Source organism: Centruroides vittatus, unplaced genomic scaffold (genome assembly GCF_030686945.1).
Source record: "Centruroides vittatus isolate TY-2023 unplaced genomic scaffold, ASM3068694v2 scaffold_576, whole genome shotgun sequence".
Taxonomy (NCBI): domain Eukaryota; kingdom Metazoa; phylum Arthropoda; class Arachnida; order Scorpiones; family Buthidae; genus Centruroides; species Centruroides vittatus.
This window is the reverse complement of record NW_027122713.1, coordinates 259385-276512: the sequence shown is the minus strand read 5'-3', so window position 1 is coordinate 276512 and position 17128 is coordinate 259385. Positions and strand designations below refer to the sequence as shown.

At 32.6% G+C, this 17128-nt stretch overlaps 1 protein-coding gene across 9 annotated transcripts in view; it reads left to right on the top strand.

Moving 5' to 3' along the window:
• Positions 1-9597: 9597 nt before the first annotated feature.
• The window catches only part of LOC136989437 (FK506-binding protein 15-like), a 114758-nt gene continuing 107227 nt past the window's right edge, over positions 9598-17128 (top strand). For all 9 annotated transcript variants that reach the window (XM_067287580.1, XM_067287584.1, XM_067287583.1 and 6 more), the window contains exon 1: positions 9598-9783. In XM_067287580.1, the coding sequence (XP_067143681.1) occupies positions 9725-9783 (59 nt within the window). In that variant the 5' untranslated portion in view covers positions 9598-9724. The remainder of the gene's footprint in view (positions 9784-17128) is intronic.

Here is a 17128-nt window from a genome sequence, read left to right as displayed (position 1 = left end):
CAACAACTATTATAAGTAAGAGAAAACTATAGGATTCGCAGGTGAATTGTTATGCCCATATTCTACAAAAAAGTGTACTTATTTTTTCTGTTACCACCAAATTATATGGAAAATCCTGCCGTTATTTTTCCTGTCAGACCCGATATTGATCATATAAAAATTCTGCGTAGTAATGACCATTGTATTTGCTCTTGTTACCACACAAAATGTATTCTTATATACGATTGTATCAATAATGGAAAAATATTCTGACAGAGATTGTATCCTCACGTTAATATTGAACTTTCCAAAAGTACGGCAACAGCCAAGTGGAGTGGACTTTGGTATTTATGCAATGGCTTTTGCTGTCTCCTTAGCATTTCGTTTTAAACCCGATACGATTTGGCATGATCGTAGATAAATGTCTTCTCGTTTCTTGAATATATTTAATTGGTCTAAATTAGAGCATTTTTCACCGATACCGCTTAAAGATGCAACTTTCAAATTGCAAACCTATAAATTCCCACTGGCATCCGTCTGTCTGGTTGGCTGTTTCTCTGTCTTCCCTTCCTTAATCTCGAGAACAGAGTTAGATAGATGAAAGTCGAGACCAGACATGGAAAGCTTAGGAGACCCCGATTAACTATAAACAAAAAATCCTTGTTAATTCGGACTTCGGATAGTCCGAAATCCCGTTAGTTCGTAACTGTACATTTGTCCTGCTGGGGATATAGAGATTTACATGTTAAAAAAAAAAAAAAAAAAAGGAAACACTCATTGACGATAGCGTTACGAAATTAAAGTGAGATTTTACAATTAATATTACAAAATATTGCTATACTTATCCTAATAAATTTCGTCTTACTTAATTTCAGGAAAAAGGCTAAAACCATGGTAATTGGCATCATTTGCCTGTTCCTCGTCGTTTCCTTTGACGATATTGGTAGAGTACCTTTATTTCTCTCGATTCAGAATTTAATGCAAATAATATTTAATACGTTTTAATTTACAGAGAGCGTCTGGAAATTTTCGAAAGAAAGTCGGATTTTTAAAAAGTTACATCAGATTATGACTTCTAAGCAAGTCTTGAAAGTCATAGAAACAATTAGCATGGCGTGCAATTCTTGTACGAAATTTATTAAAGAAAAAATTGAATCTCTGTTTCCCAGAATTATCTGCGGTTCTAGGGGCATTGCAGTAAAAAAAAAAAAAAAAAAAAAAAAAAAAAAAAACCCGACTGGATGGCTGAGGAGCCTTGATATAAAAGAATGTACTGCCGACTTCCAAGCAGAAAAAATGTTGGCTATTTTTACCCCGAAGCAGAGAAGAAGAGCGCTTTCAAACTGGCAGGAACAAAGATCATAGAAGCGCAGAAAAAAATGGATGAGTAAAGAGAAGCAACGGCTGAACGTAACAGAAGAAGTAATGATAAAAGGTTTTCGTTTGCTTCAACTTCCAAATCCAATTCAATTCCAAATTGAATTGAATTTGGAAAAATGCCAAGACTCCTCACCAAGTATTTGATCGATAGATGCCATCTGAGACGAATTTGTCCGAATGGAAAAATTAAAGTCGTCATGCACTTGAAGGATATTTATGTCTTTTACCTTCGAGCGTTTTGCTTTATCCTCATAATGACCATAGTAAGTTACATATCATTACAAATGGCCCAACATATTTTTATCTGTAAAATTTTAATCATTTGAGTTGACGTAATTGTTAAGATATTTAAGTAACGTATGCTTATTCGTATTATGTTGTTAATATTTCAGGCCATTTACTTTTTCCCTTTCTTTTTGGTTAATTGTTCTAATTATTTTAGTTGATTTCGCTCCATTTGCTGCTGATTACATCCGAGAAGAGACATAACTTCAGCATAAAATTTCAACTGTGAATCTCCCGCAACATCGAATGAAACTCTAAGGAAATATTTGGCTCGGAAGATTCTTCAAAATTTTTATATTTAAATTCAAATAATTTCGTTAGAAATAAAAATTATAAATACCACATTAAAATATATTTTTATAAACAATTAACCAGCCGTTACACCCTCGAATTTGAGATAACATCTCCTATCTTCTATAATTCATTAACCTGATATATAGATATATATATAAATTTGTCTATTCTTATCGTTAAATAAATAAAGTATTATGCACATTAATATTTTAGAAAACGTCTTTATATCATTTTAAGGAGTTTTTTAAATTGTTGGCTCTTTCCACTCCCCTGTGATACTAGGAGGACATTTTTCCCGTATTCATCGCAGATTTGGCAGACCCACAGTAGGGCAGTCGGGTGGTGAGGACGCGACTCGACATATCCTAAACAGACCGCCCACGAAAAGTTTTTGTTGTTGCTTGCCCGGATTCCATCCGGTTTTCGCAAAACGATAGGCTGACACCTGAACCGTTTAAGCCAAGCGGCCATTTTCTAATGAGTATCATTATAAATTGCTAGAAACAGCAACATTTAATAGGCTCTAGTGCCAGGGCCGGATTTACATAAGGGCATTTGGGGTCTGTGCCCAGGGCCCCCACAAAATAGGGGCCCCCACAAAACTAAAAAAAAAAAATTATGTTTAAACATAATTTTTTTCTATTACCGCGACAGCCTAGTGTGGCCTAATGACGGCCGGATGGCCGAGCGGTAAAGGTGGCAGCCTACCGCTCTGGAGGACCTGGGATCGAATCCGAACGGGTCGATTAATCCCCAGGAATTTTTCGGGGGGTGGTCTGTTCGGATATGTCGGGCCCCGTCCCTCACCACCCGGTCGCCCCATTGTGGGCCTGGCCGAACTCATAATGGGCCTACTAAAAGAGGCCCTCTTAGTGCCCACAGGGCGGAAAGAGTTAAAAAAAAAAAAAAAAAAAAGTGTGGCCTAATCATGAGGGCAACAGGCAGAGAAACCGAACCCGGGAAAAAGTCTATGAAACATCGGAAAATTTCGGGAAAAAATTTCACATAGGTATTTTTCAGTTAAATTAAAATAATTAGTTTTACACAATAAAATATATGTATGTTTACAATAACCTTATTTTAAAATGAAATTTACAACTTTTTAGTTCAAATCTAATTGAAAGTACAGTATTTTGTGTAAATTTTCTAAATCATCAAATTTGCCTACTCTTAAAGGAGGGACCCCCACCGAATTTGTGCCCAGGGCCCCTGGATTGGTAAATCCGGCCCTGTCTAGTGCACTAACAGCAGCAGGTCTCTTGATGGAGGCAGCCATTTTTCTTTCGGGAATGCTGTATCACGTAACTGGTTGTTAGAAGAAAATGTTACCTAGTGTTCGCCCGGCTTAAAAGGTTCTGTTTCTGAAACTATCCGTTAAAAAGTCGTGTAAGATCCTATTTATAATATATTATAGCTATTAAATGTGGATGGACGGATGACTGGGCGGTTTCAGGTCGCAACCTACCTCTCTGGGAACCCGAGATTGAATCCGTACGGGTCGAACATCCCAGGAATTTTTTGGTGGTGGTTTGTCCAAATATGTCAAATCTCGTTCCTCACCCAACCCTCCCACTGTGAGCTTGGCCGAATCCACGAGGATTTGCCAAAAAGTTTCCTCTTAATGCCCACGGGGAGGAAAGAGTTAAATTAAACAGACTTTGTTTTGGGTGTCAGGAACAGATTAATCCATTTTATATTGTTTCTTATGGGAAAATTTATTTCGGTTTTAGAACAAATCAGTTTTCGAACAACTTTTAGGAACGAATTAAGTTTGAAACCCGAGGTTTGACTGTATTTAATTGCACAATGTTTAACTGAACAAGATAATGATATCCATCTTAGCAGAGCGAACTTCGAAAGTTTAAACAATTAAGTTAGTTGCATTTGCATTTAATTTACACTTGATTACATTGTTTATGGTAATATCTAGAAAATATTTTGCTAAAACTGAAATAATTTAGCATTTTATTTTAATTATTGCATTTACACAAAAAAATTGAAAGCTTTCATTTCATGTTATCATGGTTTTGAAAATACATAATTATTTTCAAGAATGATCAACAACAGATTAATTACAAATAGGAATCCAAGTATTTTCTGAGATGAGTCATTATTTCACATTAAATTAATTTATAGGAATTGATTTTTTAAAACAAATATTTCGAAATTTAATCAAATAACAATACAGTACGATTCCCATTTGCACTATCTGATTGATTTCTGGTAACCTGTCAATAAGGATTCACCCTAGGACAAGCCTTTGTATTTCCTGTAGATTTAATATCATAAATTGAAGTTAACTCTTTTTAGCTGTTTTTCATGTATAAAAATGACTATAAATGCAATGTAACTCGTATATAACATCCCACATTGTTGGCCATTTAGACTTGGTATGCGATTCAGTTTTCTTCCTAGAATAGAACCACAAATTATTATTTCGATTTAGACGACTCGCTGAACGACAGTTCTTCAAAACACATTTTCGAAGTCATAAATGTGGGGATCTACTATAATTAGAGAGGAATAAAAGTAGACATTATAGAGTTTAGACTGACTGGAGGGCTTGGGTATACAGAAAGGAGTTGAGGAAAATGACGAGATATGCTAACCCACGGTGAGCTTGATAAAAATGAGGCCCTCTTACTGGCCACAGGGGGAAAGTGTTAGAAAAAGACGGTTTAGAAGAAGAATTTAATTAGCAAACTTTATATCAAATGTATTAATCTTAAAATAAAAAGATATTCTAAAAATTATAAAAGAAACACATACAATTGATAGGTGATATTCTAAAATAACTGAATCTTATCGTGAGAAACACAGATAATAATTCTATCATTTAGATGAGAGACTCTCTTAAGTAATTGAGACTGGTTTATTAGAGTAAATTTTCTTATTATGAATACATGAAATATCCCTTAAATTTCGTTAGTCACCTTTGTGTAGTAATGTATAATTAAAACTGATTTGCAGAAACGAAATTTTAATTTATGAAAATAAATTTATGAGAAATATGCGGCTCGCTTCACGATGGAACCAATTAGATCGTATTAAGAAATTTTACTGTATTTTTTGAATGATGTACAATTAATGGAAAAAATAAACAAATTAGGAAATTCATAAGTTAAAACTTCATATGATTAATTTAGTAAATCTTTTTTATTATAAATAGAGATCCATTTTTTAATATTTTCTACCCTGTAGGAACTAGAAGGGGTCTTTTATCCAATCTCCATCATAGATTTGATTAGTTTTTAACTCAGTGAATGGTTGTCTCTTTAATCCGAAAGAATTCACTTCGGTAGACTATCTTATACTATAAAACTAGCCCGAAATTCATATGTGAAAATAAAACTAGCCCGAAATTCATATGTGAAAATACAATAAAGGAGTTTCTTAACCTGAATTGCTGTAAGATAGTCTACCGATGTGAATTCTTTCGAATTAAAGAGACAACAATTCACTGAACGAATAATACAGCTACCATTAGAAAATTTAACGTAGTTTTTAACTTTTTCCGTCATATGTGCACTAAAAAGGCTTCTTTTTAGAGTCCTTTTAGTGCCCACAGTGGCACTATTATGGGTTTTGGGCAGTCCTGACCGAATGGTGAGGCTTCCCTCACTACCCGAAACCCGAATTATCCGAAAACACCTTGAAAATTTCTTAAGGTTTTCGACTCGAGTTCGAATCCTGATCCCCTAGAGTGGCAGCCCGAACTCTACCATCTGGCTGTTGAAGCTTGAATTTTGCATATACAGTAGCGAGTTATTAATCCGAACCCCGGTAATCCGAATCGCCGGTTATCCGAACGATTTTCAGTCAAACTGTGTCGTGCTGAATCGAACGTTTTTGATACTAGATTTACTTCTAAAGTATAATTTTCATGTTTTTATATTTTTCAATATATTTATTTTGTTTGTACAAAATAAAGAAATAATTTTTAACGATACGATAGCCTCGATTATTATAAAAATTTTCGTTAGGCTTAAAATCGACGAAAATTCAACACGAAGCGACACGAAACGGAGAAAAATTTGAACATCGGACAGGTTAATATATTTTTTCGTACATAATCGGTTATCCGAACAAATCACTAATCCGAACAACCCCAGTCCCCAATTGATTCGGATTAACGACTCTCTACTGTATCTGTTTAAATTAGCTAATTGAATAGCTTTTGAACTAAGAGAAATTAGTAAAATGATGATAAAGTATAAATTATATTACATCGATAATACAAAGTGTGACCCAAAATTCAGTTAATTGTGATGTATTTTTTTTAAAGAACTGTTTCAAACTCCTGCGTGTTGTTATTAATGAATAACAAGCAACAGTTCCGAAATGTGTGTTCAAATAAAATTAATTACAGTTTAATAATTTTGTCGTAAGAAAAGAATCGAATCTCACCTTGCAATATAGTTTTCAATATAACATAAAATTCAATGCCTGTTGATACTTCAAGGGTCGTTATACAAGAAAGATATCTGATCCAATGCTATATTCGCTAGACCAGACAATGTCTTTTGTATCTTATCAAGCTATAATTACGATAATTCTTATCAAGAATACATAAAAATTTATTTCAGAATTCCTTTACATTTAGTACTTATTTTATTTATTTTGTCTTTGCTCATCATAGTAATGTATATATTTAAGACGTATACGATTTTTTTCAAATTTAATTTGCATTATTATATATACTATATTTTACTTACGAATTTAATTTACACGTAGTAAAATTTTCCTGTAAATAATTTGTAATTTAGTTGCTGTTTAACGTATAGTAATTATATTTAATTACTCCACAAATATTTACGAAATATTAAATGAATATATATTATAGTTTTCTTTAACTCTTTCCGCCCTATGGACACTAAGAGGATCTGTTTTCCGTACCCTTCGTGGGTTCAGACATACAATGGGACGATTGCCTACTGAAGGGTAAGGGACAGCTACTCCCGACCGCCGACATATCGGAGACAGATCGCTCCAAAAAATTCCTGGGGTGTTCGACCTCCAGGATTCGATCCCGGATCCCCCAGAGCTGTAAGCTGGTATCTTAATAGCGAGGTTGAGGCCGAAGTTTTAAACGCAAAAACGTGTACGGACGTTCAGCGTCTCTTTCCTGTAAGCCTAGAAGTTTGACAATGGTGTTTGGGAAGTTAGTGGAATCGTGTTCGACATTCTAACGCCATTGTCAAACTTCTAGGCAGTGGCGGCCTTAGGGGGTGTCGGGCAGGGCAATTGCCCGGGGCCTCGCTCTTGCAGGGGCCTCGCGCAACAACTCGAGTAGAAAAAAGTTGATATTTAAAACTTTTTATTTTATCCTTAGCTATTAGTTATAAGCCGCAAATATCATTTTTAAATCCATGCGTATATCTTTTAAGGCATTTATGTGCCTTTGTTTATCATCATTACTAATTTGTCGTCTTAGATTTATAACAATTAATTGTTAACTTTTGTAAATCTTCTAATATAATATTTTAAAACTCTAAATTTATATATTTATAACTATAGCCATTTGCTAGCCCGATAATTCGGCAGTTGTTGGTCTTTATATTTATAACTTTTGCATTTCTCGTCAATCATCAGAAATATCTATTTTCAATTCACATACTTTGCACAAAGGACAAGGGCCTCCCAAAGATCTGCTGCCCGGAGCCTCGCAATCATTAAGGCCGCCGCTGCTTCTAGACTTACAGGAAAGTAGCGCTGAACGTCCGATGTACACGTTTTCGCGTTTAAAACTTCGGCCTCAACCTCGCTAATAGCTCGGCCAACCGGGCGTCAGCAAAAGGTTGATTGGATTAGATCGATGGAATAAGACCACGCGACACATGAGTGATCTGCCAAGGAGAAATTGTAATATTTTGGGCCTAAAAAATTATTAATTGATTTATTAGATTCTATAAATGATTTTAGGCCTATATGAAGATAAATTTTTAATAAGATAAAAATCTTATTAAAAATATCTCATTATCATATCGTAAATGAATAATCCTAGATGAAGTTCGTTCTTATCCAAAATTTCTATAAGAATGAGGATATGTTATCAAAGTTGGACTTTTGATACAATGCAACAATACTTGTTGTTATCTTATATTATTTTCCTCCCTATTTTACTTGTTCTATAATATTTAAATACTACATTCGATATAAACGGATAGACTATACGATAAAATCGAAAAAGAAATGCCATATTATTTTGTAACAACTAAGATTTTTTCGTAGACCATCTAGATCTTTTTTTCTTTTTTTCTTGCTCTAGGGGCACTAAGATGGCCTTTTTTAAATCAAGCCCGTTATATGTTTATCCAGGCCTAGAATGGAGTAGCCAGGGCCTCCAACATGTCCGGGATAGATTACACTCGAAAGATTCCGAGGAATTTTCGATCTCTGATCCCCAGAGCGGTAGATTGACGTAGTGTTCAGAATTTTGAAAATCGAATTCATTAATTCGCTACAAATTTTTAAAATCGTAGAAAATATTACTGCAGAATATGAACAAATTCAACTTCCGAAATTCTGAACTGTTCTGCTGGAGATAGCGTGAATAATTAAACGAAGTTACAATCAGTCTTAACCCATATTTAGCGTGAATGTCGACATAAATAACAATCAAGGATATTTTGTTTAAAAAACAGTATCCAAATGGAAGTTTGAATGTTAACCACGAAACGAAAGATTATACTGGAAGATTTGGAATGAAAATTTGCTTGTGTGATGAAGGCGTTGCTAAACCGATTACAGTATGGATGGCTTTAACAAATTGTGGAATGGCCTTACTGGAACTCCATTGTTTTTTGTACAGGTAGACTAAATATACCTTGACCTAATAGGTCCATTACATACTAGAGTCTTTTTTTCTTTTTTAAACTCTTTCTGCCCTGTGGTTATTAAGAAGGTCTTTTTTTTTGGCAAGCCCATTATGGATTCGGCCAGGCCTGTAATGGGGCGGCCGGGTGGTAAGAGACGTGGCCTGACATATCAGAACGGACCATCCCGAAAAATTCTTGGGACTTTTTCGACCCGTCCGGATCTGATCCCGGATCCCCCAGAGCGGTAGGCTGCCACTTTGAGCGCTCGGCCATTAGGGCCATAACATACCAGGGTCTGGGGATAGGAAGTATCTCCCGGACCCTTGTGCATAATGGACCACGAAAAGGGATCCAGGAATTTTATTTACAATATTTAACTATTCCGTGAATAGGCGAGAAATGAATACAGATAAAGGAGAATAAATTCGCACGAATAGATCAAATTCATTTTTATATTCAAATTGAAAGTATTGCAAGAATTCAAAACAATATTTTAAGATTTATATATATATTCTTTTAAAAAAAAACAAATTTAACTTTTATACATTTACTGCATTTAAAATAATGTAGAAAATTTAAATGCAACGAGAAAAAAATTTCCCCGTAATTGTAGTTCTTAAACGAGTTAACAGATGGCGTTCTCAAGAATATATTACATAAATGTAATATTTAATACGTACATATTTAAAATTAATTAGATATAATTATTAATATATTTAATCTTATTAAAAATAATAACATTATACAATAAGTTTTATAAAATGTTTATTAATTTAATATTTTATAATTGACATTACGAAGTGGCGCAGTGTAGCTGTTATGTACTGTACGTACCGTACATGGGGAGGTGTGATTCACGTACTGTTGATGTTACAAACGAAGAGTTGTGTATATATTGAAAGAAGATTCATCGGAATTTAAGAAAAGAAGCATATTTTGCCTTTCTGTAGATACAAGAGCAGTAGAAAATGCTTTTTGCTACTGACGACGACGACAATGATTTTTCTTTAACTCCAGGCGGTGGAGGGTGAGCATTAATTAAATAATTAATTTTTTTTTTTACCTTTAAATCCCGTGACAAATTGTCCTACAGATTTGTCAATAACTAAATTACTCAAATGCAATGATTGGGTATCTACACAAATGACAATGTGATCAAATTCTATGGTTAATTGAAGTTCTTTTAAATGGAAAATTAGATTTTATGCTCTGTTTGTTACATTTGTGGTTCAGGAATGCAATAACTAAGTTACTGCTTTATAATGAAGGAAACTGCCAAAGAAAAGATAAGATGTGAATGCTGAATGAGGTGTTTCCCACCTACCCTGTATGAGCAAAAAAGTCCAAGGAACCATGCTTTTATATGTGACCCTCTGCAAGATATTTGCCCCAGAGGCAGTGGCGTAGCAGGGGGTGTATCATGCATCGGGCACCACTCGCAGAGGGGCACCCAAATGGTCTCCAAGACAAACTGTGTGTTTCTGGAGGGGGAGGGGTGCCAATAAAGTGTCGTGCCCTGGGCGCCAGTTATGTTTACTACACCACTGCCCGGAAGTTGGTTTTTACTGTGTACCGGTATATTGCTTATTCTGTATTTTCCATGTTGGTCGAGGCAAGTGATGGTAAACCCCGACCGATGCTCTGCTTGTCACATGCTGTGGGGCGAGTGACGGCCGGCATCTTGGCACCCTCTTTGGGTGAGTGTCCACGCCCCCTAAAACTGTGTCATTGGTATTCTGGGAATGGTCGAGTGGGCTACTCAAAACCGGCATAGTTGTCTGGGCTAAGTAATTAAATGCAATGCTCTTGGTGAAGGAACGCAACTCTCGATCGTGCGTGACCTGGAAGTAGGCTGTTCAAGCTGGCCAAGGGTCATGTTTAGAGGTCTAGTTCCTTTGTTTTGCTCTTATTGGTATAGTCTACAGCTCTGGTAATCTGTTTCATTCAGAGATGTAATTGTACCAAAGAGAAGTAAAAATAAATTTATAGATGATGATGATAAATAACACACTTCCCCATTTTTACTAATTTCTGAAGTGTAAAAGTTAAAATAAAGATTTTATAGATTAAATAACAATACTTTTTAATACATCTTTAGGCATATAATAAGAAATTAACATCTTATATGCTTTATATGTATTATGTTTATATTAAAGTTTTTCTATTTGTTTTTAAGATAAATCTACACATAACATTTTTAATATTATGGATTGTATATTTGTTACTGTGTTTTTATAGAAATTGAAGCATTCGTACTAATGATTAAAAACTTATACTTGAATGTAACAAAAGTAAATAAATACATTGTGTAAAAGTACGTGTACATGATCAAATTTTTTGAATGAACTTGCATTTGAGCTACTTTGATAATTTAGACAAGACAACTTCTGCCTTCAAAGTTGTTAAGTTCAAGAATTCTAAAGTAGATTCTACTAGATTCAAGATCTTAAAAGCTTCAATCAGTCAAGATAAAGCATTTTTGTCATGTGATGTGATGTTTTGTCATGTCAATGGTAGTTTGAACAGAAGAGTGTGTGGAAAGCTTATAACTGAATATCAGTTAGGGTGTAATCTCTGAAACATGGCTTCCTGTTGTCATTACAAGAGAAATACAGGTACTCCTCACTTTATGACCTATCTGCTTAACGACCAGTTGAGTTTCAACCTGCAATTCGGGGAATCTCAGGTTGAGTGTCGATCAGTGGCGATTGGTGACATGCGAACTGAGCGTACTGTAGGCTTACTATACACTTTTTAGTCAGTTTGATGTAATTGAAACAATTATGGGCCTTGCCAATGCGCTTAATTTAGATGTTGAAGTGGAAGACATTGTTGAATTAGTGGATTATGCTGATGGAGAGCTAACAAATGAGGATTTAATAGAGTCAGAAGTGATGCAGCATTTGGAAGAGGAAGAAGAGGAAAGAACTGAAGAAGTGAAAAAGAAATTCACAGTACATGGGTTAGCTGGTGTGTTCTGCAAAATTAATGCACCTATGTTGGAACTTGAGGCTATGGATCCAAATACTGAACATTTTAGTAAAGTTGAACGTGGGATGAGTGAACTTTTGAAGTGCTAGAGAAATTTATCAAGAAAAAAAGATTACAAAGCAAACCACACTTAAGAGTTTCTTTTCGACTGTTACATCCAGAATCTCTGCCCTTGAAGGTACAACTTCTATTTCATCGTCGTCATCTCCCTTACCTGGACCCTCTATAGCTCCAGATAACCAAATAAACAAATAATAATATGTACAGGTACATATGCATGTCTTTTTATGAATAAATTTGAAGTTTGTGCATAATTCGTATAATTTTACAACGATCCTATATTCCCGGCGCAAGCTCCTCGCTTATCGACCAATTCGCTTAACGACATAGTCATCGGAACGGAACTTAGTCATAAAGTGAGGAATACCTGTAAACATATGGAGTGACTCACAGAATTGGCATAAGTATTCTCATGCAACATCAATGACATTAAAAAATAAAATTAAATACTTTCAGAACTTTGTATTCAACTGAATATTCAAAAATTTATAAATCCCAGAAAAGTGGAATGTCGACATGAGCAGTGTATCAGTCTAAATGGTGTTATTTCTCATAACTTGCTCTCCTTTGTGCAATATTTAAACTACAAAATCTGGAGCAAAGCCAATATTGCTACCTGCAAGTGTCTATTATGATGTGTACAAGTTCAAATAATGTTCATTTATTGAAGCTTGCAAGTACTTTACAATCATGTAGAGAGAGTATTATTTTAAATTTTTTGATGCAAGAAATTTGATTGTGTAGACATATCTTAAAGAATTCTCTGAATGAGTTTTTATCGTTCAGTAATAAATTTAGTCCGAATTTAATTGGGTTAAATTTATTACTTAATTTAACATATTAAATTATTTATTTAACTAATTCTTAAATAAAATGAGAAATTTGCATTAAAATAATAGAATTTACTGCTGATTTGATAGTTAGGAAAGTATATTCTCCATATTTTACTAATAATTAAAGCATTTTTTTTTTTCATGTAATGAATCATTGTTATAGAATTCTAGTTTCTACTAGAAACTATGAAATATTGAATTGATAGAGTTAACTAGATATAATTATTATTTATTTCAAATACATAATTAACTTTAAATAATTTTAACTTTCTTATATCTTAATTTTGCTACCTGTCTTTAGAACATTATAAGGAAAGTTACTAGCATAGAAAAATTATAATTCCTATACCAAAAAAGCACAGTTGTAACAGTTGTTCTCAGACTTTCCTCTCAACCTCTCATTTGAATGTTAACAAATTTTTCTGATCCTAACATTAAATGTACTGTACACAAAAGAATTTTTGATAAAATTTATTTTTATGTAACATTTTATTTCCAACTTTTACCTTCAAAATAATAATTATTTTTTAAAAATATATTTGTAATATTGTAATATTAGCAATATACTTTTCTGTATAATTCCAGTTTTATTATTTGTTTTTTGGTTGGTGCATGATTTTAATTCTGAGAGTTTCTTTATCTACCAGTCTATATTTCTGGATGAAACAGTAACATAAATATGTTAGTAGTTTTTGTGGTAAGAAAATTAATTTTTTGATTTGAGTTCATTTCATACATTTAATTATTTGTTATTAAATATGTAAAGAGCAACAATATACTAAATTTATGCTCTTTAATTTATCGTATTTTGAAGTAGAACATTTTCAAAAATGTTTTATTAGATTGAATGCCACCAAAAGTGGATTTATAAAATATATTGCATAAACAATAAAATAAGATGTACATGAAAACATATAGAAATGTTATAAAATGTAAAAGAATTAGATATTGTGATTTGATCATTACCATTCTGACATGTAAATTGTTACTTAGGACAATAATCACATACTGCAGCAATTGTCAATAGTAGTCATTTTCAATTACTGAATAATTGCGTTTTAATTTTACATTTTATCAAGATTATCTAGTTTTATTAATAATAATGATTTGCACTTAAATCAATATAGAATAAAATATCCAGTAATATTTTTATGGAGCCAATTTTCTCCAAGTGTTGCCTATATTTTTTCTTTGGCAGTTAAAAATTATTTTTTATCTACAGATTGGCAGTTGCAAAAGAAAACTTACTGTGACTTTTCTGAGTATCTGCACTAGTTCTTTGACATGAAATGCAAGATGACTATTGCTGTTATAATCAGTGTTATTGGTGTTGCTATTGCAGTCTCATACAAAATTTTTGCATTTTGATTTCTATATTTTATTAGGAATCTCTTAAAGAATTTATAAACAGAATAATGTTTATTAAAAGGAACTTGCACAACACTGTTTTATAGAATGTGAGAGGATAATTCATAATTCTGAATTTCTAATTAAGCTGCCAACTATATAAAATATATAGAAAAATCAAAAGTTTTAGTAACTATGCAAAGGTAGATTTACATTTATTTCAAATTACTAAATTAAAATGTCAACATTCTGTAGTGGCAGATTTAGTTTGCTAAACATTTTGTTATAGCTTTATGTTGAAAGATGATATGCATACATTCCTATTTGTGATCAAGTGATAGAGACAAGTAGTGTGAACATCTCTGTCTGACATTAACTTTATTCTTTAGAGATCATCCTCCAAGTTTCTATTTGAAAAGGAAATTGGACTTAAAACCCATATAGCTGGTGACTAGCTGCCACCACAATAAAATTCTGACTGTCTGTTCAGTAATATGTTGTACTAGTAGACTATTATAGTCCCTATTTATAGCCTGTGATATTTAGATATTTTAGCAAAGTCTGAAAATAGTATATTATTCCAGATAAGCAAAAATTTACTATAGTTTAAATTATTTTCATGCAATATTAATTTTTTAGAACAGAATATTTCAAAATTTTGAAAGATTATTTTTCATGATCAAGATACTATGTAAAGTGTATTTATTTTAGTCTCTTCATCTACTAATATATATTATATATCTCAATAGTCTCTTGAGCACTATTGTTGTATTAAATGGCTTTATATTTTCTTAATGATAACATTAACTTATTTAAAATACTTTAAAAATTTTTATAGATGGTGCAACTTGATTATTTATTTAAATATTTACTTGTTTTTAATTTATTCAAAATGAGTATTTGAATTTTCATTTTATTCTTATCAGATATTTTGGATCTGATAAAACATATCTTACAATAATACAGTTAAACTTGATTAAAAATTATTGTGATAAGAATTAAATCAAGAGAATAAAATTTTGCTGATATAAACTATTGTCATTTATATTAACTCTGTCTAGAAAATTTTCCAATTATAATAAATTCAATATTCTAAAACACTAAATATCAGTTTGACTGATCTATTTTAATGCAAATTAAACTTGAGTTTAATGTAGATTTATTTAGGAATAGATTGAAAAAAAAATCTATTAAAAAGGATAAGAGCAAAACAAAAAGTTAAATTTTTTCTATTTAAAACCCTTTAGATGTAAGTTATCATTCTTAAATTATAAGTTTATCTTATCAAATAGTGATTTTATTGCTTTATAAGAGTATTTATCATATATAAAATTTATAATGTTGGTTAATCCTAAAGTATCCCTATTCAACAATGTCTGGAAAGAGATTTAGCAATTCAATTGTAACCAAATCTGGTATGTGACATTTCAGGACGTATAAGACACTTCCAAAAAAAGGTACTAATAATGCTTGTTGCTATTGGCACTGCAAACCACAAACATTTTTTTTTTTTGGACAAGACACTCATGCTCTACAGACTTTTAGTGATGCAGAGGCTACTGTTCACTGTGATCTCCATTTTGTGAAAACCTGAAGTTCAACAGTTGACTGTAATTGATCCTCTATAATACTTCTTGTGTGCAGTGCAGTACTATTATTCAATGCTCTCAATATACCAAACATTTTAAATGTACCCAGCCAAAAATCATGCTGATTAAAATCCAGAGAATGAAGTGGCCAGGCAGTAGAAAATGCACAACTAATCACTACTAGATAGGTGACATCAAGAAACTCAAGATGATGCTTATCGATGTAATTAGCCTGGGCAAGCAGTTTGAGCATTAATATGTCACAAATGAAAGGTTATAAGTGATTTATTGTTGAGAAAGGAAGAAAATATGAAAAGTACAGATAAAAAAATGTAATAAAGAAAGTAAATAAATAAAGTAAACTAAATTAAAAAATAAGAAATAAAAGAATAATAAAATAAAATCAGTTGGCATTTAAGCAGGAAAAGAATTGGATAAATTGGAGTCGTTTGTTAAAATCAGCCGCATTTGAGATTTTCTCCAGTCTGGACTGAGGGAACTGAGTCTGAAACATAATGTCTGATGAGTTGCTTGACACGACTAAAAAACATATATTCGAAATAGTTACATAAAAGTTAAAAATTTCGGATGGAATTAGAGGAGGGAGTTGCGCAGGGTCAGCAGCTCACATTCAGGTTTGCCTGAGACTCATACAAGTTTATTTTTACATAAATTTAATATTTATTTTTAAAGAAAATAATTCTAAACAGTGAACATGAAATATTTTTGTCTTGATAAGAAATGAAGAGCTTAAAATCTATTTTTGTTAATTGTGCTTAAAGAGTAGGATCTCGTTGTGATATGTTCTGCTATGCTGACTCCCACTGCCGAACTGCCCAAGCAAAAGACAAAATTGCTTTCTCTGCCAACCATTAGGTCTACACGACATTAGTGTATGTAGTGTTGACATATTTTTGAAAGATTCATAAAATATATCAAATTGTTAAATTTGTTTTCTGCTACTGTCCCAATTAAGTGTTTAAATTATGCATTAGTTTATTAGTTTGGTTTCCGTTCATTGAGATTTGGCCCAAAAATGTGGCTGCTCCAATTAATCGGTGGCCCAATTAAACAGAATCGACAAATTTTAGTACAAAATGAAATCAAAAAGTCCACACCTTGAAAAAAATGACAAAGTCCACATTGTTCCACAAGCTTCCTGTTATTAGAGCAAGGCAATTAAAGAGCTAGGTAACGTGGTGCCATCTAGTGGGTATAAGGGACATAAATCTGGTTCCTTTTTTTTAGAACTTGGATAACTTTTCTGTAGTTCAACTGAAATTTACCAAACTTTGGAAAAATATCAAGCAAATGTGTGACTTTATATTGCAAAAAACAGCATCCAAAAATGTCAAAACACTTTTTTGTTATTAAGTGTGAAAGAGGCGAAAGTCGACACTTTTGTTTTTCGAATATATCTTTTCTCCAAGTTAATTATATTTTCCAAAAAGTAATTTATGTGCACATCAGGGTTCTACTGAGCATTTTGACACCAAAATCATCAAAATCTAACATGGGAATTTTTTTTTAAAATTTGGACAAAAGTGTAAAT